The following is a 26,262-nucleotide window of genomic DNA, read 5'->3' as shown; positions in this document are numbered from 1 at the left end:
AAGCAACAAACAAAAGCACCCACTGCCTTTATTTTGTGTTATTGTATTTAATGATTGGTTTGCAAGGGAAGTTTTTGGGAGGTGCAATGTCATAAATGTCACACTCCCTTCGCGTATTGCAGTTATGTGTCTGTATAAGTAGTCCAAGTATTCCTTTTACATCCAAATAACTGTAATTATAAAAAGTACCAAAAGGGAGAAAAAGAAAAAAACACAACTTGACAGGTGGTTAAAATGGTTGAAATGTAGGGATGATTTATGTATCATCATCAGTGTATAATATATGAAATTAAAGACTGGCTTGAATTCAGTGGCATAACTAGGATATTTATGGACCAAAGGCTTTACAAAATCACTGCATTGTGGCACCAAAAAGCTTATGATAATTTGATGTATGGTTTATAATGAGTCATTTAGACATTTGAATAAAGAAAGGCATTTAATAGACTAATTCATTTATGTTTTATTAATCTATTAGGCACAAGTAAACAGTTAGTTCCGGTCCTTGAATTTGATTGGCTGAGAGTGTTGAAGTGTATTCCAATAGGCAGTGACAAGTTGCTATCTATGGCTGTGTTTACACTTGGCATTAACATGTGACCTGTAACCGGATGTTGTCCACATATACATTGAAAAGACAAGTGTAAACGCGATCGGATCACGGTGATCGCATGTTAATGCCAAGTGTAAACGAAGCCTCTATGAGTGAGTCTTTGAATCATTCACTCAACCATTTCGTTTAACAACACTAATTCATTCAAAACACTGCTGGCCTTTAAAGATGCACAAATATTGATTATACTTTGTTTGGAACTTACAATTTCATTGGCTGAGCAAAGGAGTTCACCTCATACCTACACCACTGTTGGGGACCTACTATGAGTTTAGGTATCTTGTAATAAATCTAGGTGTATAAGATGCTGAGTGAGAAATATGGCAACTTCTTTTAGATTTTGTATTAAAAATAAAAACTATTGCTACAAATAAGAAAACTGAGTCCAGTAACAACACTGATATAGCGGGTACATCATGGTGTGAACAACAATATATGGTGTTTGTTTGGTGTTATGTTCTTTTCCCAGCAGCCCCTTACACTTCTGACAAGAAACAACCCAGACAACATCCTAATAGCCTAATTATTTAAATTGCTCCAAAAACTTGCCATTTTAGCTTTTAAAATGTTCCTAATAGTCCTGTAGTTATGATTCCCAAATTGTTGTCTTAGTATAGGCTATTACTGGAAATTATATGAATATTAGACTCTGTGGGTTGTTTCTACCAGAATTGCACTTTCCTGTTTAACTTATTGGTGGCAATGTCTGACTGAAGATATTTCTAATGTATTTTGTGCAGTAGTTGGAGGAGCAGGTAAGATAGTTTGGAGTCTCTAATGCCATACATCATGATCTTGTGTAATTTTTTGCATCAGTAAATTCTAGTCAAAATGCTTAATAAGCAAGCTCTGTTTTCTATGTTGATTAGGATCCAAATTATGCAATATCAAGAAAGTTGTATAAAGTGGAACATTTAATGTCTCATTTTCAATTAGCAAACCTAGTGTATAGTAGTTATACAGTATGTACACAATCCATACAGAGACAACAAATGTTTGTTTTACATAGCAAACATGCATTTTATGTGTCCAATTTACAGAAAAGTTAAATTCACTATATCTGTGTTTGTATATTCTTCTACAGCTTCATCCTGATCAGAATTTTTATATTGTAAGCATTTTCTCGTCTTCGACATCTTCCAATAGCATAGATTTGAACTATACACATCTTTGAACAACAAACCTCTTTTTCAAAGTCCCACCATGGACTGCAATCAGAGACGCATTTTCTGGATCAACAAATTGAGCCATTTGCAGATCAAAAAATGTCTTTACCCTGTGTGAGTTCCATGAGAAATATGTGCGTCATAGCTAAGACAATTTCGATCTGTATCTCCACACCCTTGTGATGAGAGTAATCATGTATGACATTAGACACATGCTGTGGTGAAAGTATCATTGTCTGATACAGTGTGTTAGAAGGCTGCAGTGGCCATACAATCACAGAGAATAAGATGTCACAAGCAGTGGTGAAGGCATTGCAATAATGCACAGCCTTGTTCCATTAATGCATCTGATTATTATATCACAATATATACAACAGAAATATTGTGATATATTATTATAATTTAAAAGAACCACTTTCTATTTGAATATATTTGAATATATAATGTATTCCTATGATGGCAAAGCTGAATTTTCAGCAGCCATTAGTCCAGTCTACAGGGTCACATGGTCATTCTAATATGCTGATTTCACACTTTAAGCTCCTTAGTACTAACTATGCATAATTAACTGTTTTTCTGACATGACAAAAAGATTATATATAATGTATGCAGTTTAAATTGTCATATAATGGTAACAATTTATCTTGGACATATAAAGCACACACACACATACACACACACACACACAAAGCTTTAACCTAATAGACTATTATTACAGGATTAAGGGAAGAGATGAGAAAATCTCATTAGTTCAGTATAAAAATAACAGTAGTAAATGGATAAAACATGAGTGCATATTAGAATAGTAGCTATTTATCATTTTTGCACACTTGCATTAGTTGAGATTTGTGGCTCTGCATTAGTTGCATAACAATTTGTTTGAGAGAAAAAAAAGCAAGACTAATTAATGGTGTCAAAAATATGACATGGCAACGTGATTGCTTTTAAATTAAAAAGGCATCCATAGTTATTTGATTGATATTCTGCAGTACAACAAAAATAAAGCAGGTACTGCCATCTAGTGGAGGAAGAGATATTCCCTTTAAGCTAAATGTCAAATCATCCACTACATCAAAAAGGAATTTAAAAAAGTGAATTAAGATGCTACTAAATATTGTTTCTAAGAAGACTGTGGAGTATATAAACTTCTTATTGTGTTGCATTATGGAAGAAATGAGTACACTAGATAATCTCCAATACTCACCAAAATGTCTGACACCTGAAGTAACTGAAGGGGAAATGGGAAGATTTCAGACAGTTCTTGTGTGCACTGCTCACACCTTTCTCCACTGCTGGCCATTCAGAAGGCATTGTGTATTCGGACAATATCAAACATATTTTTCAAGCAACAAATGAATTGCTAATATATCATGTTTGCCTGCAGACCAGTTCTTTCTCCTCATATTTTTCTTTGACTTTCTTTTTGATTTGACAGTGTAGAATAGTCACTAGTGAAGGACTTGGGACTGTGGTCAGTACAAAAACAACATATCAGCTGTATTTTATAGGTTTTGTATTTCATGCAGGATAAAACACATGATTTGACTCTCTACATATAAACTAATTAAACAGTACTAATTTGTAAATTACAGTAACAATGAATGAAGAACTCTTCTGGCTCTTCTAACTATTCTAACTCTTCTGGCTCTTCTAACTCTTCTGGCTCTTCTAACTATTCTAACTCTTCTGGCTCTTCTAACTCTTCTGGCTCTTCTAACTATTCTAACTCTTCTGGCTCTTCTAACTCTTCTGGCTCTTTTAACTCTTCTGGCTCTTTTAACTCTTCTGGCTCTTCTAACTCTTCTGGCTCGTCTGGCTCTTCTAACTCTTCTGGCTCTTCTAACTCTTCTGACTCTTCTAAGTCTTCTGGCTCTTCTAACTCTTCTTGCTCTTCTAACTCTTCTGGCTCTTTTAACTCATCTGGCTCTTCTGACTCTTCTAACTCTTCTGGCTTGTCTGACTCTTCTCACTCTTCTGGCTCTTCTAAGTCTTAGGGGCAGCTGTGGCCTAATGGTTAGAGATTTGGACTTGTAACCAGAAGGTCGCAGGTTCGAGTCTCGGTGCTGGCAGGAGTTGTAGGTGGGAGGGAGTGAATGAATAGTGCTCTCTTCCACCCTCAATACACATGGCTGAAGTGCCCTTGAGCAAGGCACTGAACCCCCAGTTGCTCCCCGGGCGCTGGATATAGCTGCCCACTGCTCCGGGTGTGTGTTTACGGTGTGTTCACTTCTCACTGCTGTGTGTGTGCACTAGGATGGGTTAAATGCAGAGCACCAATTTCGAGTATGGGTCACCATACTTGACAAATGTCACGACTTTCACTTTTTTTTTCACTTTCTTCTGGCTCTTATAACGCTTCTGGCTCTTCTGACTCTTCTGGCTCTTCTAACTCTTCTGACTCTTCTAAGTCTTCTGGCTCTTCTAACTCTTCTTGCTCTTCTGGCTCTTCTAACTCTTCTGGCTCTTCTAACTCTTCTGGCTCTTTTAACGCTTCTGGCTCTACAAACTCTTCTAGCTCTTCTGGCTCTTCTAACTCTTCTGGCTCTTCTAACTCTTCTGGCTCTTCTAAGTCTTCTGGCTTTTTTAACTATTCTAACTCTTCTGGCTCTTCTGACTCTTCTAACTCCTCTGGCTCTTCTGACTCTTTTAGTCTTCTGGCTCTTCTAACTCTTCTGGCTCTTCTAACTATTCTAACTCTTCTGGCTCTTCTGGCTTTTCTAATTCTTCTGGCTTTTCTGACCCTTCTGGCTCTTCCGGCTCTTCTGACTCTTCTGACTCTTCTAACTCTACAAACTCTTCTGGCTCTTTTAATGCTTCTGGCTCTACAAACTCTTCTGGCTCTTTTAACGCTTCTGGCTCTACAAACTCTTCTGACTCTTCTAGCTCGTCTGGCTCTTCTAACTCTTCTTGCTCTTCTAACTCTACTGGCTCTTTTAACTATTCTAACTCTTCTGGCTCTTCTAAGTCTTCTGGGTCTTTTAACTTTTCTGGCTCTTCTGACTCTTCTGACTCTTCTGGCTCTTCTGGCTCTTCTGACTCTTCTAACTCTTCTGGCTCGTCTGACTCTTCTGGCTCGTCTGACTCTTCTGACTATTCTAACTCTTCTGGCTCTTTTAACACTTCTGGCTCTACAAAATCTACTGACTCATCTAGCTTGTCTGGCTCTTCTGGCTCTTCTAACTCTTCTGACTCTTCTAAGTCTTCTGGCTCTTCTGGCTCTTTAAACTCTTCTGGCTCTTCTAACTCTTCTGGCTCTTCTAACTCTTCTGACTCTTCTAACTCTTAGTAGTAGTAGCCCTTTATTGTCACTAGTCACAAGTACCAGCGAAATTAGCCATCAACCTGTCCATACATACATACATACAATATGACAAGGGAGTAGACAGGACAGGAAGACAGGGAATTGAGGAAGAAATACAGCATAGCATTAGGAAAGTGAGGAGAAAAAAAAACAACACCCAGACTATGCTCCTATTGGGAGTACAGTGTGAGAACAGGAAAAACACCTCAGCAACAAAAGCACATAATCAATACAAACACACAACTTTGCAACTAGGGACGGAAATTGGGGGGTCGAGATAATCCAGCGCAGGCAAGCAGCTGTCCGGTCCATCAGCCCTACGGCACTGGTTACAGACCCGCTTGTCAGACTGGCGGTACAAAGTGGCGAAGGCGAGGGATGGGGGCTGGGGGGGTGAATGCATATCTGTATATATGTACGTATATGTGTGAGTGTGTATGTATGTAGGAGTTTGTGTATTTGTAGGCCTGGAGAGTTGCGATTCAATCTAGATGCCTCAGTCCGCAGATTGAGATAGCTTCACAGAAACATACCAAACAAACAACCTTTGTCAGTTCAAAGACAGAGTAAAAAACAAAAACGTCTCACTTCAAAGCTCCTCAAGAACAAAAGATATTCCAACATCACCAACCCTCCCATACAGGTATAATTACCAAAAATGACCTTGGCCAATAGCTGGTAGAGGGAGCTGAAAGAAGATAAGATTCCAATTGTTTGGTCTTGGGGCAAGTAGCCGCATTCCAATTTCACGGTCACTCTCTTGTCCATTCTGGTCTCCAAATCATGACGGGCAGCCTTGTGAGGCTTTGGACAGCTGTTCCCGTTTTCTGAATTTTTCGATAACCCAGGACAAAGCCTAGTCCAATCAGCAGAAGACCTGTTATCATGGTTCCGAGTAGGTAGATGTCTTCAATGTCCTCCACGGAAAAAGCTGCCAGACACACGACCCGCCATCTCTCCCACGCGTGTCATCGTGTAGCCAGCTGCGAACGTTCCGGCAGGGCAGTCAGGTTCCCCCGAACCCAAGCTTCTCATCGAGAAGATGGTGTCAATTGCGTTGAGAGACCAGTCGATCAAATCAAATCCATGTTTTCCAGTTTTGGAGAGCAGTGCAGAGAGAGTCTCTCAGAGTAGATGAGACGAGAGAGCAAGCAGGGAAGGCAAGGGGAGGAGAGAGAGAGAAAAGCGTCCGCCTCCGTTGAGAGCCAAAGAAGAACTCTTCTGGTTCTTCTAACTCTGGCACTTCACTGTTTATTTTAGACGTAAAATAAACAGTGAAATGCTTGGCAGCAGAGGGTGCCAAATGTTTACCATTAATGGAAATAATGGTTAAAGAACATAAAAAAAAAAAAAAACAGTCAGTGACTGGCAGAAGCAGTTGCCAAACAAAAAATTAAGGTACAACATTCTATTTTTTTCTTAAATGTTATTATTATTATTATTATTATTATTATTATTATTATTATTTTAACTGTTACTTCACAGGTATTGTCTGGATTATCATTTTGAAACATTCTCTGTGAAACTTTTTATTTTTTTGCAGTTAACCATCAGCTAACAACAGCGCACATGCAAAAACGAATAACTACATCAGCAACTCCACAGTTACTGCCTTTAAATAAAGCGACATGCAGCTTAATAAAGTTTGAAGTCATCGTTGTGGATATAAGCATTTGCTTTAGTTGGGCTTCTGACCCTTGACTTTTTAACAATATATGTATTTTTTTTTCTGATGCTGTAAACGTACTTTTCTAAAGCATATTTGTTACAGCAAAACCTGTATTTCTTTCATACAAAACTTCTTATTGATTTTGAATCTTGAAGTTTTGTATGGACGAAATAAAGTCAGACTGGTTTGTACTAAGTGAAGATGCTGATATCTAGAGAGATGTGTTAGTGTTTCATGTTCTGTTGCTGCCAGTCATGTGATGTATAATTTATTAATTAGTTAGTTAATTTTACAGTGAATGTGATTAATTGTAATAATTTAGGAAATGCCTGTAAATTAACAGTGTTGTCAGTTAATTTAAATAAGAAGATTTTACTTTAATTTTATGTTTTTTGTTTGGTAGCTGTTGCTGCCAGTCATTTGACCATTTTACCATCTAACAGTTTTGTTATTGTATTTATTACAGATTATTTTTGTAATTGTACATACATTTGCTTGTAATTTAAGAAAACAGAAAACATACTGTATAAAAATACAGTAGTTTTTCTGTATAGAAAATGTGAATTATTGTCATTTGTCATTAATGTCATAATGCTTAAAATAACACGTAGTTAATTCAGAGATCACAGTTATTTTCCGTTTTTTTACAGTGTAGCTCTTCTGGCTCTTCTAGCTCTTTTTGTTCTGAGTTTTCAAGATACTCCTGAACATTTTTAGCTGCCTTGAATACTTGATCTGCACCACGTCCCTCAAAAGGTATTTTCCTGCTTTACCCTCTTAGCCACTTCATCTGATTTTAGCAGATCCATGAACAAAGGGATATGTGACAATTGTCTTGTCTTCCACCTTCCCCTTTCCAAGTTTAAGTTACAGTTGTGTTCAACTCATAGGTTATAGTGACAACCTTATGAGGAACTTAAGTTCTAACTTGTTTGTCTCCCATCACAAATGTTTGAACTAGGCCTGCATGTTAATTTTTTATTTCAAAGAAAAGGAAACAAAGAGTTTTGATTTCTTTGCATATCAGAAGGTCTTGAAATGCAGTCAAAGTATGAAACTCTTCTGGTTTGTATATTAATTTCATCATTCTTGTTGTCTTTCAATCCAGCTTTACCACTTCTGTAGTTTTCAGGTGAACATGAAGACAATGACCATATTTAGTTTTACTGAATCTACACTGTTATGGGAAACCATAAATTCTTATTAAACACTTGACATTATGAAGATAATGAATGTATCCAGTCATGTTTGTATATCAAAACAAATTTACTATCACAAAGAAATAATGAGAGGAAAGTAACTGATACAACTGACACAAACTAATTACAATGAGAAATTTACATTCAAATGTTTACCAAAGTAAAAACAAAGACAATAAGCAAAGGGAAAGCACAACATGACACAATGAACAACAGTCAGTAATATAATCAGCCTAAATCAATACTCAACTCACATGAAAATAATGACAAATAAATTAAATCTCCTTTAAGTGTAAGAAATTTATTCAGCAATTCAATTTATTATTTATGTCAAGTCACCACATGAATCTCTGTGCAGCCGTACTGTCAGGCCACTGAAATGTTTTATAGATGAATATATAAACTGTGGCTGCATTAACTGCAGTGTAGAGGCCAAACTCAAGCAGCAGTCTGGGTAAAGACGGTACAGGGATGTGGACGCGATATAACAGATACGGAAGGATAAAATATCGGAACTCCAGGAGTTTCTGCGGAACAGTGGCCGCCACCAAACACGCGGAGAAAACCAGAATCCAGAACAATGACTTGGACCTCAAAGTATCTAGGAAGTTCCATGCTGCAAACGCATATCCAGGGACTAAAAGGAAACGGACAAGCTCATGTCTCTGGAAAATCCTTTTCCAGACGTAAAATGGAAAGTGTCTGTTGTCCGCAAGCAGGTATTTGTGAACAAATGTGAATTTCCAGACCAAAACCAGTAAGAACATCATCAGTACAGCATTAAATAAGGGCTGCTTTCTTAAAGATTGTAGAAACCTGACTCCCTTTTGGTAACTCAGTGAGGTAGGAAGAGAAAATATAAGAGTAAATGACAGGAAGTAGAAAATCTGAGGAAAGTTCAGACATGCTTCGTGACTGCTACGATCTCCAACCACAATTCCATTGTTCAACACAACGAAAACCGCAAAAAGAACAGCTGCAGCAATATATGGCCATGTTGACAAGACTACAGCTTTTATATTGTTGGGCGTTTTGAGGAATTCCAACAGGAAACGCATCACTCTCATTGCCCCATTGATGGTTAGAGGGACCTGAGAGGGTGACTTTTCATCTCGCTTCTTTGACTGTTCAGTCCGCCAGCTCTCGTCCATTTTTTGAGCCACAACGGTGCCAGCACAGAACGCCACCCAGATGATGTTGGTCTGGCGGAAGAGGACGGAACAGACGCCGAGAAGCGCCGCCGCTTTGTGGCTTCCATACAGAGCCATGAGGTACATGAAGAGGGTGAAGAATGTGGAGCCAGCATCAGTGTAATACAGGAACGTGAAGAAGTACAGCACTGGGAACGTGGACAGAACCAGGGCAGAGAGCATTCGACGAGTGGCAGAACGGGACTAGAGAGAGAGAATGAAATATAACACCATAGTGTTACACTTTACAGTTGATTTTGGGCTTAATTTCAAGGCTATGCGATTGCTTAGTTGTTCTGGGTGGCTGCTAGGTGCCTTTTTTTAAACTAGACTTTTTAATTTTACTGTACTTTTTTACTGTAAAATTTACAGTTTTCACCTGGTAGACTGTAAAACAGGCTAAAAATAGACAGGCTAATGAAAAGCACATCACATCTTAGCAACCACTTAACAACACTTGTTTAAAATGTGCAAGTATTAGTCACTTTCTTTGAATAAGGACACAATCTAGTTACTGTGCATTTTTACTATTAATTAAAATACTATTCAATTTATTGAAAATTCTGCATTGTAGGGTAATTTTAGAGAGAAGAATAGCAAATTAATTCATTATTTAATTAATTTTAGGTACCAAATGTAATATCTTTAAGAGTGTATCAAAGGGAATTTATTTATATTTTTTGCTTGCCCCCTCGATAATAAATATTTAATAAACTATAATTATAAAACTATAATTGTAACAACTGATTTGGTTATGGTTTATAATTTTTTTTTATAAAACATCACACTTTAGCAACCAGCAACAGTTGTGAGTTTTCAATGTGCAAGTACCAGTTACAGTTTCTTCAGATAATGGAAAAATAAACAAATAAAATTATTACAATAATAAATTAAATTAAATTAAATGTAGCTAAATATTAAACTATTATATTTTTAAATTTTTTTGTCTCATGCCCACTAGTGTGATACAAAAGATAACATAATAATTATAAATTTGCTTGCCACCTAACCATGCATTCCCTCAATAATAATTTATTATGAAGAGGTTTAAAATCAAGGAAATTTGTGAAAAAATCCCCATTAAACTTTAATAAACTTAATAAAATAAAATAAGATACCTTAACTTTCATGTGCAGTCTGGAGATGATCAGATAGATTATGTAGAGATTCCCACTATTGAAGAGCAGATTGATGAATCTCAGCATGGCAGTAGAGCAGACCACACTGCCCTTCAGATCCGCCAGCCACACCACCGGCTGATCAGACCCACTGATGCCAGATACAATCCGGGAAGAGTGGTGATCATAGGATCCCACTGTGGAAATCGTGACACATGGGCATTACTGACCAAACGCACAGGCCACTGAAAAATGTTTTATAGATGAATATATAAACTGTGGCTGCATTAACTGCGGTGTAGAGACCAAACTCAAGCAGCAGTCTGGGTAAAGACGGTACAGGGATGTGAATGCGATATAAACAGATACGGAAGGATAAAATATCGGAACTCCAGGAGTTTCTGCTTCTGCGCGAACAGTGGCCGCCACCAAACACGCGGAGAAAACCAGAATCCAGAACAATGACTTGGACCTCAAAGTATCTAGGAAGTTCCATGCTGCAAACGCATATCCAGGGACTAAAAGGAAACGGACAAGCTCATGTCTCTGGAAAATCCTTTTCCAGACGTTAAAATGGAAAGTGTCTGTTTGTCCGCAAGCAGGTATTTGTGAACAAATGTGAATTTCCAGACCAAAACCAGGAAGAATGTCATCAGTACAGCATGAATAAGGGCTGCTTTCTAAAGATTGTAGAAACCTGACTCCCTTTTGGTAACTCAGTGAGGTAGGAAGAGAAAATATAAGAGTAAATGACAGGAAGTAGAAAATCTGAGGAAAGTTCAGACATGCTTCGTGACTGCTACGATCTCCAACCACAATTCCATTGTTCAACACAACGAAAACCGCAAAAAGAACAGCTGCAGCAATATATGGCCATGTTGACAAGACTACAGCCTTTATATATTGCTGGGGCGTTTTGAGGAATTCCAACAGGAACGCATCACTCTCATTGCCCCATTGATGGTTAGAGGGACCTGAGAGGGTGACTTTTCATCTCGCTTCTGTGACTGTTCAGTCCGCCAGCTCTCGTCCATTTTTTGAGCCACAACGGTGCCAGCACAGAACGCCACCCAGATGATGTTGGTCTGGCGGAAGAGGACGGCACAGACGCCGAGAAGCGCCGCCGCTTTGTGGCTTCCATACAGAGCCATGAGGTACATGAAGAGGGTGAAGAATGTGGAGCCAGCATCAGTGTAATACAGGAACGTGAAGAAGTACAGCACTGGGAACGTGGACAGAACCAGGGCAGAGAGCATTCGACGAAGTGGCAGAACGGGACTAGAGAGAGAGAATGAAATATAACACCATAGTGTTACACTTTACAGTTTGATTTTTGGGCTTAATTTCAAGGCTATGCGATTGCTTAGTTGTTCTGGGTGGCTGCTAGGTGCCTTTTTTTAAACTAGACTTTTTAATTTTACTGTACTTTTTTACTGTAAAATTTACAGTTTTCACCTGGTAGACTGTAAAACAGGCTAAAAATAGACAGGCTAATGAAAAGCACATCACATCTTAGCAACCACTTAACAACACTTGTTTAAAATGTGCAAGTATTAGTCACTTTCTTTGAATAAGGACACAATCTAGTTTACTGTGCATTTTTACTATTAATTAAAATACTATTCAATTTATTGAAAATTCTGCATTGTAGGGTAATTTTAAAGAGAAGAATAGCAAATAAATTCATTATTTAATAAATTTTAGGTACCAAATGTAATATTTTTAAGAGTGTATCAAAGGGTATTTATTTATATTTTTTTTAGCTTGCCCCCTCAATAATTAATATATAATAAACTATAATGTTTATATATGTTTATAACTAATTGTAACAACTGATTTGGTTATGGTTTATAATATTTTTATATATAACATCACACCTTAGCAACCAGCAACAGTTGTTGAGTTTTCAATGTGCAAGTACCAGTTTTACAGTTTCCTTCAGGATAATGGAAAAATAAACAAAATTATTATAATAATAAATTAAATTAAATTAAATGTAGCTAAATATTAAATTATTATATTTATATAAATTTTGTCCCATGCCCACTAGTGTGATACAAAAGATAAATCATAGATATCTTATATATATATATATTTATAATATATAATATATATATATATATATATATATATTATATATATATATATATATATTATATATAGTTATTATATTTATATTATATTATATAATATTATATTATATATATTAGAAATGTAATAAAATCTGCTGTTATTACCGTGATACCAATAATTTTAGAAAACAACTGAGTTTCCCAATAACGTTTATATTTAGTTTCGGTTTTTATGTTGAGAGTTTTATACATCTTTAGTATTAATATTTTATATACACATCACCCTGTTTTTACATATATTTAAAAAAAGAAAATAAAAAAGCCATTAACATTACAGACAATATGAAACCAACACACCGTTACACACTATACACACTTGAAGAGATCAGATCATGTTGAATTATTTCAGGTATTTGGCAATATTTAAAAAAGAGCCACAAGATATGTACCCTAATCAAGAATCCCCGTTGAAACTTTAATACACTTAAAGGAATAAAATAAGGCACCTTATCTTTCATGTGCATCGCAGATGATCAGATAGATTATGTAGAGATTCCCCTGTACAAGATCCGGAATCTCAGCATGGTGATCAGAGCAGGACACCACTGCCCTCAGATCCGCCAGCCACACCACCGGCTGATCATTAATGATTGCCAGATACAACCCGGGAGAGTGGTGATCATAGGACCCACTGTTATTACCAATCATACCTCATTAAACTTCCCCTCACAGTACTTCTGGGCTGAGAAATGCAACAATTATTACCAATCATACCTCATTAAACTTCCCCTCACAGTACTTCTGGGCTTGAGGGACATGAAATATCTCATCCATGTACGGATCTCTCTGTTCCCGTGTGATTTTGGAGAACAGAAGGCAGGATATGAGAAAGTTAATGCTGCACAGAGCTATGAAAACATGAACCTCAAATTTATCCATCCTTACTCAATCAAACACAAACCAAAAAACACGCGATTTTTGATAATACACTTGTGGAAATTAATGATATATAAGGATGGTTGAGGGTGTATGCGAAGCATTCATTCCTTGTAATCGATCTTCCTCCAGAGTGTCAAAAATGGACAAATGTATGCAAAAATTGCATTTTTTAAGTTTTGATTTTTGACAGCTTACTGGTGCGTCACATACTAAAGTCCGTGTCGAAACCGGAAGCGTGATTAATCAGTTCCATTCCGATGTTGTCACGGATTATGAAAAAATAATAAATCTGTTGTAAGTAATAAAGTAGTCATATTTAAATATGTACATCACCTATTCTATACTATGATATGTTCCTTATTAAATTCTTTATTTAAAAAAAAAATCATAATAACTTCTTCTCTAGTAAGAATAATTGTTTAAATACATCATGTATAAAGATTAGTGACTGGCACACAAATCCGCCTCTGCAATCTCAATATAAATCTGAAAATAAAAAAAAAAAAAAAATAATAAATAATAATAATAATAAAAAGGTAACAGGAAGTAACTGAAGCGATATGCACATGTAATCTACGTTCTACCTTTGAAGTATATGAATTCATTTACTAAACTTATCATCTGCGTAGTGACACCGAAAAACATAACACTGAATTAAAAATACACAATAAAGAGTTAAAATACAAGTATTATTATATACGTCGATCATAGCTATTCGACCAATTAGAAACAACTTCTGAGCTATAAGCCCCGCCCATTCCCGACAACTGGGTCGGTGTTTTTTTTTTTTTTTTTTTTGTTTGTTTTTTTTTTTTTTTTTCTTCTGTAGTTGTCAAATGCTTTATAAAATAAAACTTGACTGTGTATTATTTAATGTAGGGTTTTGCAATACATTTAAAATAACCTACACAATTACATCGTCTGAAATGTGCTAAATCGGAACATTCCCATCAGCAATGACGGTGTTACATTATTATTGTTCCGTGTGTGGCTACACTGGGCACCGCATGCTGTCTAGGTAAATTTAGTGTTGTACAGAAGACATTAAACTATTAATAATGCATCTTACGCAAGACTTAGAACTGTTTCCTGAATACACAGTGACTCAGCTGCTCTTCAAAGATGTAAAAAATGCGACGGAGTTGAGAAAAATGGCAGTGAATGGAGAAATAAAAGGAGCCTTAATCAATCCATCAATGGTAAGAGCACGTAACAAACTCATTAACGTTAGTGATTATATAAATTCTATACAGAAATTCACTATGGTATCCTTAACTGAAAGTACCATGGTAATACCCTGTTTTGGATGGTGCAATACTGTTTTTGAACATTTGCATACACACACTAACGTTACCTGTCACAAGTTCGGAATACGTTTTTAAATGTTTTTGAAAGAAGTCTCTTATGCTCACCAAGGCTGCATTTATAGTATGCAACGTACAGTACAAACATTAATATTGTGAAATATTATTGCATTACATGTTTCTTTTTAAATATATTTTCAAATGTAATTTATTCCTGTGTTGGTAAAGCTGCATTGTGATATATTTGCCATATATTTACTATTTTCATGTTTTCTGTAAAGGTTGTGGATGCGTTCCAGATCCTGGTGGCAGCAAATAAAGCAGTTCACCTACATAAAAATGGGAAAATGAAAACACGGAGCCTTTACTCGGAAATCATTTTTAATCTTTCACCCACAAACAATGTGAGTGATATTTCAGTACATGTACACAGCTGACACTAACTTTATTTGTTTACGGTGTGCAGTTTAAACAGAGTTTAATGTTTGGCAGATATCGGAAGCATTCAAAAGGTTTGGGATCTCAGACAGTGACAGTGCAGTTCATATTGTGTTGATACACAATAAAGACGAGACCCTCAACATCGAAGACATCATCGGAAAGGTGGATGGACAACAGATGGCCGTCGATCGAGTGTCGGATTTGACTGATGTTGCCAAGATTAAAAAGGTATGTCTCCTCTGGTGGAATCTTTGGTTTTGTTTTAGTTTTTTTGCACATGTTTAAAGTACATCTGTGTCTCTCATTACAGCTCTACAAAGTCGCACCACAGGAGGAAAAGTGTGGCAGTCTTTTGGACGCTGTTGTTTGCAGGATGGCCACTAAAGATGTTGCATAACTAATCTAATCGTTGATATATTTATATTTTAAATAAACCAACACTGTATATATTTCAGATCTTCTGTAGTGGAAAATGTGCAAAAAAAAAATGTATATATCAAACTTTTTTATGAAAAAAATTGCATCTTGTGACACATTGTTAACATTCGTTAATGCAGATGTGAGTAAGCCATTTTAAAATATACAGTGTTTTCATATATACAGTTTTCAATTAGGGCCAAATTTTCAAGGGGGACATCATAACATATATCTAAAAGTTGTCTGAGAAAAAAATAAAATAAAATTATATTTCTAATGGATAGTTTTTCTTATATTATATTTAAAATATATATTATATATATATATATATATACCAGCAGACAATATATATATATATATAATATATCATATAGATATATAGCTATGAAAAATATGCAACAAAAAACTGGTCAACATTTTTCTAATAGAGACTGGATAGTTTTTAGTTAGTTATAAATAATAAAAATGGCTTAATGACTTCTTACCTAACGTGCCAAGGTTAATTAATACCAAAAAGTATACCAGCAAGACATGAATAAGTGAATGAGACATGAAAAAATTTATTGCAAAATCATCCAGATCATAACTCTAAAAATATGCAACAAAAAACTGTAGTCAATATTAATGTTATGAATGTTAAAAAGAAATCAATGTGTCCTCTTAAGTATGCTCAAAATTTGTATAATTAAAACAAGTTTCTGTACAGCACAGTTTAGAATCTATAATCTATAATTGTTTATATTAATATGTTAGTCACCTGTGAGTTTAGAGAACAAACAACACAATCTGCATATTAGAGTTTTCGGTTGTTTGGTGCAGATAAAGCAGTAGAGATGTGGATATGGCAAGCCGTTTTAGCTTAAAAAATATTCCAAGTGTTACTCGTCATAATTGCATTTTTACTAGTAACAATGGCAATTAGAGAGCTCTATAAATCTATTTTTACTAGTTCTAATTACAATAAGAGAGCTCTCTTATTTAATTAGAGAGCTCTGCAATTGCATTCTTACTATTATGAACTGAATTAGAGAGCTCTCTTATTCAGTTCTACTAGTAACAATTATGATTATAGAGCTCTCTAATCTAATTTTACTAGTAACCATTGAATTAGAGAGCTGTCTAATCTAATTTTACTAGTAAGAACTGAATTAGAGAGCTCTTTAATTCCATTACAGAGATCTGAAATTAAACATATCTTTTATGGGGGTTTTGTTGCCTTTTTTTTTTTTTTTTTTTTTTGTACTAGTAAAAATTTAATTATAGAGCTCTGTAATTACATTTTTACTAGTAAGAATTCAATTAAAGAGCTCTCTAATTGGAATTATTACTAGTAAAAATGGATTTAGAGTGCTCCCTAATTGAAATTATTACTAGTAAAAATGTATTTAGAGAGCTCTCTAATTGGAACTGTTACTAGTAAGAATTCAGCTGTAGAGCTCTCTAATTGTAATTCTTACGAGTAAAAATTCAATAAAAAATAAATGGAAGACATATGGAGACATGTGACTAGTAAAAATTCACTTGTAGAGCTCTAATTGGAATTGTTACTAGTAAGAATTGAATTAGAGAGCTCTTTAATAGGAATTCTTACTAGTAAAAATATTAAGAGAGTTCTCTAACTGAATTGCTACTAGTTAAAATGCAATTACGACGAGTAACACTTGGAATATTTTAAGCGTTGGAGGTATATTTTAATGTGGAGGTATTTCATAACTTTATTCAGAGTATTTTCATATGTAAAATATGTTATTTAAATAAACTAACCCTTTAACTTAGTCAGGAAAGTTTCTAAGCTCATCTTTGCCAATGTTTCCTCCACTGAGGATGACCACCAGATCCTTGCCATTGATATCTGGTATTTTGTCATCCGTGACAGCAGAGAACGCTGCAGTTCCTGAAGGTTCAGTGAGACCAGCCTTATAAAGTTGGGAAAATGCAGATTTGATCTCCTCGTCGGACACCAGCACAATGTTCTCAACATACTTCTGACACAGCTCATACGACAAAGTACCTGAGGGTGAATAGCACAAATTAAAATCCTGACTCTTAAATAACAAAGCTATAATGAACACTTCCAGTTTTATTCAAGATAGAATTCAAACCTGCAAATGGTGGCGCTAGCCCTGAAGCAATGCTTTTAGCATCCATACCAACAGGCTTCTTCTCAATGAAGCTCTTGTACATTGTACATGCTGTTGAAAATCAAGAGGGAGTATTTAACTTTATGTGCACAAAAGTGTTCAAGTCAATTAATAGGAGACTGAGCTTAGCCTTAATTTTAATTACATTTTTAAATGTTTTTCTGTTAGAAAATCAAACCCTCATTCTTCATCAATGAGTTAGTTCACATTGATTACCTATATACCTTTTGATAGATGGACAAAAATGGTGAGAAAATATTACAAATATCTTCATTTGTGTTTTTAACATTAAGTAAAGTCTGATTTGTTTTTTTGGACAACATGAGGCTGAGTTAAAATGTGTTTTCACAATCTAATTTTAGCTAAAATGATTTGTCTGCACTTTCTGTTCAGCCCAGTCATGCACTGAAATTACATCTTACAAATTATGATTTGATCAGATTCTGACATCATAATTAAGGGAGTGACACTTTACACAAAATAACTGCATGGTTCAAACAAGTACATTTTGGCTACAATCTTTTGTGATGCAATTATATTAGCTTTGTCAAACTCATTATCTCCCATTAGGTATTTTGTTCCTGGCACAAATCGCAAGACAGTGAAGTGTGGTGAAAGTTTAATTATGATTTTCTTAATTCCCTTAATATGATTGCTTGAAGGTTCGGTGTTAACCGTTTCGGTAACACCTTACAAGAGAGATCCATTTTTTAGTTAACTACATTAGTTTATGTTAACTAAGATTATACTAAATGCCGTTAAAATATTGTTCATTGTTAGTTGTTAGTAATTTTAGCATTTACATTTGTTAAATCAAATTTGTATTTTTCAAATAACATGAATAAATAATGAACTATTTATTTTAATAACAAACATTGAAAAAGATTAATGTTTTAAGAAATATATTACTCATTTTTGACAACTGTTAACAAATGAGACCTTACTGTAAAGTGTGATTACTTTTTTAAATAAGATCATTTTCATGCAGAAATGACATAATTTCTTAAGCATTACTCAAGACTACCAGACATCCATCTGGTTCCACTCCATATTGTGTTCTCACAGCCAGACATTCTGATGGCAGCTGCCACACCAGCAAGTAACCCCCCTCCACCACAGCAAGCAACCACAACATCTGGATAGGGTACAACCTTCAGCATCTCAAAACCTAAGCTACCATTTTAAAAGACAGTGGTATGAGTCAACCAATTATAATGCATTCCTTTTTTGGTGCATATGTTAATGCATTGCCACTGGGGGCAGTATTACCCTTTCAAAAGGCAATGTGTACCTTTAAGGTACTAATATGCATCCTTTAGGGATAAATAAGGTGGAAAAGTGTACCTTTTAAAAACGTGCAGCCCCAGTGACAGCTTTTGTACTTTTTATGGAGACACAGACTGTGTTGGTGAGTCCATTTCAAAGGAATATTTCACCCACCATGAAAATTCTATCACCATTTACCAACCTTCATGATATTCAAAACTATGTTTTTGCAACACAAAAGCAGATTTTAGGCACAGCTCTTTCATACAATTTGTGTTTCATTCCAACTGACAAAACCTGGATATTTTTGAATCTTTAAAGTGCTTTTTTTGTGTGTTGACATTCATTATATGAGTGAAATCGCATTCTTCAAAATATCTCCTGTTGTGTTCAACTAAAGAGAAAAAGTCATGCAGGATTGGAACGAGATGAGGGTGAGTAAATAATGACAGTTTTCATGCTTTGGGTGAACTGTCCCAGACGTGTATTTAACCTGGGATGTCCAGCGATAAGATCAGGATCATCATAGAAATGTAGGAAAGTCATAATGTTGTCCTCTTGAACACTACGTACATCCATGAGATGAGGAGTTGGCGCTCTTTCAACCTCAACTCCCAAACTCTACAAAGGTTTGATAATTTTTTTTAAAGATATCCATATCAGCAAAGTGTATACTGTAAATGAGTGTTTCTTACTTGAATCCAAACAGATCTTGAGATAGGGGCAGTTTCTGGCATCACCACTTTGCCTTTAGATCCATAATGCTTACATGCATATGAAAATGACTTTCTATAATTCCCAGAAGACATAGTCACAAACCGACCCTCTTTGAGTCTCCAGGCAAACTGGTTTGCAACACCTCTTATTTTAAATGAACCTGGTGGTAGAGGAAAGAAAATAAATCATGATATGCTTGCACGTTGCTATCATAACCAAAGCAAACAGAAGTAAAACATCACAGACAGACCGGTCCTCTGCATGTTCTCCAGTTGGATGTGAATATTGCAGGAGGTGTTGAGTGGCAGTGTGGTTTGGCACCATGGGATCATGGGTGTGTTGATCACATCTAGTGGGCTGCATCTGCAAGCCTCTGTGAGCATTTTTACAGTAATGCTATCTGCTGAGACATCTCCCATCATTCTTGGATAATCTAACAGATAAAAAGTAGTTATTATTAAATATATTAATAGTTATGCTTATTTTTATAATTTATCTATACTTTATTATTAATTAATATATAATTTAAAATAATTTAAATAATTTATTATCATTTAAAAAAATATTTGGTCTTCTTGTTTTCATTAACACATAAATGTACTAGTTTTAATTGTGAATTCATTAATCATAACAGAGCTTTGATTGTTCTAAAGAAGAAGAAGAAGAAAATAACAGAGAAATAAACAAATCTGACTATAGGCCTACCACATTAATAGAGGTTTATAGAAACAAATGGCGACAAATAATTGTTAGTTTTGGTCCCAAAACATAAAACTTCTAAATAATAGCCCAAAAGTTTTCAGTTGAATTGCATTAGGCCTACTGCTGCTTTGATATACAATATAACCGTAAAAGAAAAGTGCAATCCAAAAATATAATGCTGGATTTCATAAAGATGCTTGTGGTTATCACAACCAAGCAATGGTGAAAGACTCGTTGATGAAGATGAAATTGGGTGATTGTTGATCGTTATGGGGCGCAAACTGTTTATTTGCTGTCTATTTATTACTGTCCTCCACTGAATCCCATTCAAGTCATGTGCAACATGTGTCTCAGCATGGTATAAATAAATACTTTATCATTTAATATATAGCATGCTGATAGATATTTGTGGTAGGCTACTTAATTTAACAATTATATATGTATGTGCACGCTTAAAGTATAATAATTCAAATCGAATAAATACAAAGTTCGGCACCTTGCACACATATAGAAATCTGTTATGCGATCTCAATACATTTGTTACATGCTAAATTTATTAGAACATATTAACTTTTATATAGAACGTTCAATGTTTCATTTAAATTAAAACTGAATAGTGATATGGTGAACTGACCCATTCGGACCACAAAGTCACGCCCATTTATTTATTTAGCAATTCTGATTACCATTCTACTGCTTACTTTAGACTTGCTTGAAACGCATCACGCTATTTGCAGTGTTACCGTTTAAGGAGTTCCACTAAGAGCAATGCCCGGAACCATGGTTTCATTAGTGCGTGTCTTTCGTTTCCGATCGGTCAATATTATGGAAAGGACTGTAAATATGGCGACCTTCTTGGCAGAGGCGTGAAATGTTTCTTAATTTCTCTTTACTTGTATGATTAAATGTATTTGAGCGCATATGAAAAATAGATGTCATGGGAGTACTCAGACATGTTGTGTGTGCTATGTCTGGAGGGGTCGACAGTTCTGTCAGTGCACTGTTACTCAAAAGAATGGGTAAGACATCAGTGTACTAAAAATTCATTACAATTTGACACATTTTTACTAAATTACCTTACAAAATTAACAGTCCCACTTACTGGGCACATAAAGAGCATCAAAATATTTTGTAAGTTACTAAAGGTTTACGTTTTCAGTCACCCATAAACTTTGTATTTCTATTCTAGAGTGTACGTTAAATTCTATTGTAACGATAATAAAGTATTTGGAAACGTTTTATTTGAATTCATTTTAAAGAAATATACCACAAAACATGAAAATGTTTGCTGTTTAAAATTGATAAAAACGGTGCATATAAAAAGTTCAATATGCAGAGTTGCAGACTAAAAGACACTTTCAGGTGTGCATGATTTGTTCGCAGATGTGATATGACACGTGTTTCTCTGTCGTCAGGCTATCACGTGACTGGTGTGTTCATGAAGAACTGGGACTCTCAGGATGAGAGAGGGGTCTGCTCATCAGAGAGAGACTGTGAAGATGCTTATAAAGTCTGTAAGATGCTGGATATGCCTTTCCACCAGGTCACATATGTTAAAGAATACTGGCATGAAGTATTCAGGTAAGCAGTGCAGTAATTAATAATCCTCAAGTTCACTGAATTCAAAACGCTGTACAGAGCTCGTTCATATTCTCCTTTCTTTCTCTCTTTATTTTGCAGTAATCTTCTTAGGGAATATGAGCAGGGCAGGACACCAAATCCAGACATAATGTGTAACAAACACATCAAGTTTAAGCACTTTTATCATTATGCACTTAATACTTTAGGTAAGCTAATGAACTTTTAGGATTTTCCAGGAAATGAGATACAAAGTAGCGCTTGACTGATAGGTGCATTGAATATATAGAAGTTTTATATATGTGGTGTCTTGCATGTTTAGCATCATCACAGTCTTATTTGAAAACAGGTGCTGATGCCATGGCAACGGGACACTATGCCCGGACATCCCAGGAGGACGAGGAGGTTTTTCAACAGAAGCACGTTCCCCCTCCCAGAACCCTCTTCAGAGATCGGTTTGAAATTAGAAAGCGTAAGTGTGCATGCGATGTAGAGGACAGGGGAAGAAATTGTGTTTACAGGAGCAGTATATATATTTTTTTCAGTATCAATTCAATGAAAATCAAGTTGTGCTTTTATTTTATTGTATTCTTAATTTGTATTTCAAATTGATTTGACAAATATTTAAATTTACAGACAAATACCACCATGATGCATGCTTAAAATTTTATACTTATGCAAAACATGTCTTAATCTTTTCTTTTGACCTTTGGGTTGTACTATGGACCTTTCTTGACAGTTTCTGTAAGATTTAAGAGATTTTAAATAATGTTTTTTTAAGGTCAGTTGTATCTGGGATTTGTTTCTGAATTGACCTTTACTCTTCTTCTGAATCGTATTAGCTGTGCGGCTCTATCAGGGTGCGGATCGCTTCAAGGACCAGACATTCTTCCTCAGTCAGATCTCCCAGGATGCTCTGCGACACACAATATTTCCCCTAGCTGGGCTAACCAAAGACTTTGTGAAGAAAATAGCTGCTGAGGCTGGCTTCCAGCATGTTCTAAAGAAAAAAGAGGTACTAAATTAAATAAATCACACTTTTCTACAAGATCTAAAAGTTCTGGCACGAGAAATGTTACATTTGTGACCCTGGACCACAAAACCAGTCTTAAGTCGCTGGGGTATATTTGTGGCAATAGCCAAAAATACATTATATGGGTCAAAATTATTGATTTTTCTTTTATGCCAAAAATCATTAGTATATGATATAAGTAAAGATCATGTTCCATGGAGATATTTTGTAAATTTCCTACTGTAAATATACTTAAACTTATTTTTTGATTAGTAACATTAGTAACATTTTCGAAAAGATTGACCCTTGTGACTGGTTTTGTGGTGCAGGGTCACATTTAGTAGTGCTTAGTATTTTAAATGTAATATACTCCACTGAATTATTTGATACAAAAGTGTCTGCTCAGTGAATAAATATAATGGAAATGTAATTAATTAATTTTTTTCTTCTTTTCTCTGAAAGAGCATGGGGATCTGTTTCATTGGAGAGAGAGATTTTGAGCACTTTATCCTTGAGGTATGTTTGATGCCTCCTGTATTGCTTAAAGCAATAAAAACACAAGCCTCATATTCTTTCTAGTGAAAACTGAGTTTTTTTATAAGTTTAGATAAATCATAATTATTATGCATTTTTTTTAAGTGGCAAAAATTAAATTGTTGAGTGAATTTATCTGCCGCAACAATATTTATCAAAACCTCAACCCTGTTAGCAAGGTTATTATAAGAAAAAAATGATAATGACAATTTATATGAAATATTAGTTCATCAATAAGTCCCTAAACTGTCTATCCCTACCTATATTTGCAATCCTGTTACCTATTCTGACATTTTATTTATATTTTGAAATGTAACATTTACCTGTATTTAATACTTATTGCTAAAAAAAACCCTCGATATTCAGAAATATCTAAACTTTATTCAAGAATATCCCACATTTTGGTAACAGGGTTGCAGAAATGGCAAACCTCATGCAATCAACGTTTTCTACAAGTTAAAAACCTAGTTTGTTGAAAGACTTTGTTTTGTATTTTGGTCATTGTCATTATTTAATATATACAGCAGTCCCTTAATCTAGTACTATTTCATCTCGGTGTCAAATTTATTACAGTACATAGAGCCCAAACCAGGAAATTTAGTCTCCATTGAAGATGGGAAGATCATGGGGCAGCATCAAGGTGGATATTAAGTCAATATTTGCTTGTGTTCTCCTCCATAGTGTCTGTGATACTGTATGACTTATACACACATTATTACTGTATTTCGCCACAGGCTGGTTCACATTAACACTGGGTCAGAGGGCTAGAATAGGAGGGCAGGTAGATCCTTGGTTTGTAGTTGATAAAGATATCACAACTGGTGATGTATTTGTGGTGAGTTACATTATTTATTTTGCTAAAAAAAAAAAAAAAGGCCACGAATGACTTTTCAGGTCGATTGATTTGTAAAGTATAGCATCTCTCGCAGGGTCCAACCACTAACCATCCAGCACTGTTCCGAGACACGTTACAGACAGACCGCTTCCACTGGATAGCCGAAGATCCACCTGTTGAACTTGTCCGCACTCAGATGATGGAATGTCACTTCTGTTTCAACAACCGGATGCCTTTAAGTGAGTCGCTTTCCATTTTAACGTGAAATTGTTAGAAAACAGGTCAGCTGACAAAGTTACAGCCAGCAGCCAATATTTTTCTCTGCTTTGTCTACAGCAGTGTAATAATATTTTATAACAAATCTGAATAAGCTTTTATTTTTATATTTTCTTTCTAATTTCACTTTAAGTATTAGTTCAATTTTATAATATTTATTTAGCTTAATTTTTTTTTTTTTAAGTTTTAATAGTTTTAGTACTTAAACATTTGTTTTCATGTAGTTTTCAACATATTGATGTTGTAAGCATAATATTTATTTTGTAATATTTTAAGAGAAATCATTTTGAATAGTTTGATTTAATAATTAAGTTTTGAGTTTTAGTTAACAATACCAAGACTACAAGTCTACAAAATTGTAGACAGTCCTAATATCAGCGTCTGATTTCTTTCAGCTCCATGCACTGTAACCTTGAATCTAGATGGGTCAGTGTGGGTAATGTTGAAAGAGCCAATAAGAGCACTGACACCTGGACAGGTAATCCAGAAATATCTACACTGCTGCAGAATGTATCTTGAATGTTGAAGTCAATTCTTGATGTGTCATTATAAATCATTTACTTGTGGTTTTACTTTCACACTAGACTTTGGGAAAAACTGAACTTTTGTTTTATAATACCTTATACTATATGTATTCAACTCCCGTCTTCTATCACTATGACATATTCTCTATAAATAATAGACTGTAGTCATCTTTTTGTTTTCTGTGCAACAAATATGATGACATTATAAGTGGTATTATATAACAAAGAAGTTCAGATTGTACATTTAGAGCAGCGTTCAAGCTTGTAAACAGCCTACAGTTAGACTAATGAACTGTATTACAGTGCTTACATCATGGTAAGTATGTCCTTTATACACACAGAAAACTACTGATTGACTTTTTTCAAATCTGGCTCCATTGTCTTTGCTTTGCAGTTTGCTGTCCTATACAAGGGAGATGAATGTTTAGGCAGTGGGAAGATCGTTCATCTTGGACCCACAATATTCACTCTTCAGAAAGGTCAAAACTGCATGAGCCGCCCACCTAAAGACACAGACCAACAACATCCAGAGCCTGTCAGCTGAGACACATGCAGTACAAACCGGCGCAAATACATTTTATTTATTGTATTAAGGACAATAACAAGAACTTAACAAGAATAACAAGAGCCGGCTTTTGCTGTGTAATGACTCTCTTAGTATTCACAGACATTTAGGATGGGGGACTCCTTAATGTGAGTTGTGTAATTTATTTGTGTAATATACATATTGATTCTTGTATTGTTCTTTCAGCTTTATAAATGTATGTGGTTAAAGTGCCTTAATTGTGCATCACATCCTGATCTATGCAATTTTAAGACATCTTCTCATCGTTCTTCTGGACCATCTTTACTGAGTTATTTTCTCTGCCAGTAGAGGGCGTGAGCACATCACTTCCTATATATGTCTGGTGCGTCTGGACATCTTCCTCATTTTCTATGCTATACAGATAACACTAAATTAATGTATTTTAACTATATATAGTTTAAAATCGCTTATGTTAAGACATTTTGTTGTTTTAAAATGGGGTTTAGAGAATAAATGATTGACCTGTGATCATTTTATAAAGATTTGTATAAGACATTTAAGCCTAATATACATAATACTATTTGTTTTTGGGTTTGGCCTTATTCCTCTTCTGTGTTTTCTAATATGCATGGCATCACAGTTCAACAAACTGTATAAGATAAGCTTTACAAAATAAAAAATAAAAAAACCAAAATTTTGTAATCTGTGACAAAGCAATAACA

The 26,262-nt window shown here is 35.1% G+C and overlaps 3 protein-coding genes and 1 pseudogene across 7 annotated transcripts; 2 read left to right on the top strand and 2 right to left on the bottom strand.

The window, feature by feature from the left end:
* Nucleotides 1–7,996: 7,996 nt before the first annotated feature.
* Nucleotides 7,997–11,512, bottom strand: LOC109069232 (annotated as a pseudogene).
* A 2,680-nt stretch (nucleotides 11,513–14,192) lies between these two features.
* On the top strand, nucleotides 14,193–15,489 carry LOC109069374 (EKC/KEOPS complex subunit TPRKB). 2 transcript variants are annotated; one of them, XM_019086024.2, is made up of 5 exons: nucleotides 14,193–14,285; nucleotides 14,369–14,466; nucleotides 14,853–14,975; nucleotides 15,064–15,240; nucleotides 15,323–15,489. In XM_019086024.2, the coding sequence occupies exons 2-5, from the start codon at nucleotides 14,419–14,421 to the stop codon at nucleotides 15,407–15,409; spliced, it is 435 nt and encodes a 144-aa protein (XP_018941569.1). In that variant the 5' UTR covers nucleotides 14,193–14,285; nucleotides 14,369–14,418; the 3' UTR covers nucleotides 15,410–15,489. The 2 variants fall into 2 exon arrangements, with proteins under 2 accessions (XP_018941569.1, XP_018941559.1); XM_019086014.2 differs by having other exon boundaries at nucleotides 14,227–14,466.
* A 1,576-nt stretch (nucleotides 15,490–17,065) lies between these two features.
* On the bottom strand, nucleotides 17,066–17,930 carry LOC109069304 (phenylserine dehydratase-like). Its single transcript, XM_042744812.1, has 2 exons — nucleotides 17,532–17,930; nucleotides 17,066–17,440 (listed from the first exon to the last, which is right to left on the bottom strand). The coding sequence occupies exons 1-2, from the start codon at nucleotides 17,611–17,613 to the stop codon at nucleotides 17,202–17,204; spliced, it is 321 nt and encodes a 106-aa protein (XP_042600746.1). The 5' UTR covers nucleotides 17,614–17,930; the 3' UTR covers nucleotides 17,066–17,201.
* A 3,105-nt stretch (nucleotides 17,931–21,035) lies between these two features.
* Nucleotides 21,036–26,210, top strand: LOC109069263 (mitochondrial tRNA-specific 2-thiouridylase 1). Of its 4 annotated transcripts, none has more exons than XM_042744792.1 (11): nucleotides 21,037–21,274; nucleotides 21,671–21,836; nucleotides 21,936–21,988; nucleotides 22,183–22,305; nucleotides 22,676–22,848; nucleotides 23,308–23,361; nucleotides 23,953–24,019; nucleotides 24,114–24,214; nucleotides 24,297–24,453; nucleotides 24,886–24,968; nucleotides 25,409–26,210. In XM_042744792.1, exons 1-11 carry the CDS (start codon nucleotides 21,193–21,195, stop codon nucleotides 25,556–25,558), a joined length of 1,209 nt encoding a protein of 402 aa, XP_042600726.1. In that variant the 5' UTR covers nucleotides 21,037–21,192; the 3' UTR covers nucleotides 25,559–26,210. The 4 variants fall into 4 exon arrangements, with proteins under 4 accessions (XP_042600734.1, XP_042600726.1, XP_042600716.1 ...); XM_042744782.1 differs by having other exon boundaries at nucleotides 21,040–21,274; nucleotides 21,936–22,042; XM_042744784.1 differs by having other exon boundaries at nucleotides 21,044–21,274; nucleotides 21,936–22,042; nucleotides 24,309–24,453.
* The last annotated feature ends 52 nt before the right edge of the window (nucleotides 26,211–26,262 follow it).

This window comes from Cyprinus carpio, chromosome A4 (genome assembly GCF_018340385.1).
Source record: "Cyprinus carpio isolate SPL01 chromosome A4, ASM1834038v1, whole genome shotgun sequence".
NCBI lineage: Eukaryota > Metazoa > Chordata > Actinopteri > Cypriniformes > Cyprinidae > Cyprinus > Cyprinus carpio.
This window is presented reverse-complemented; position numbering and strand designations above follow the sequence as displayed.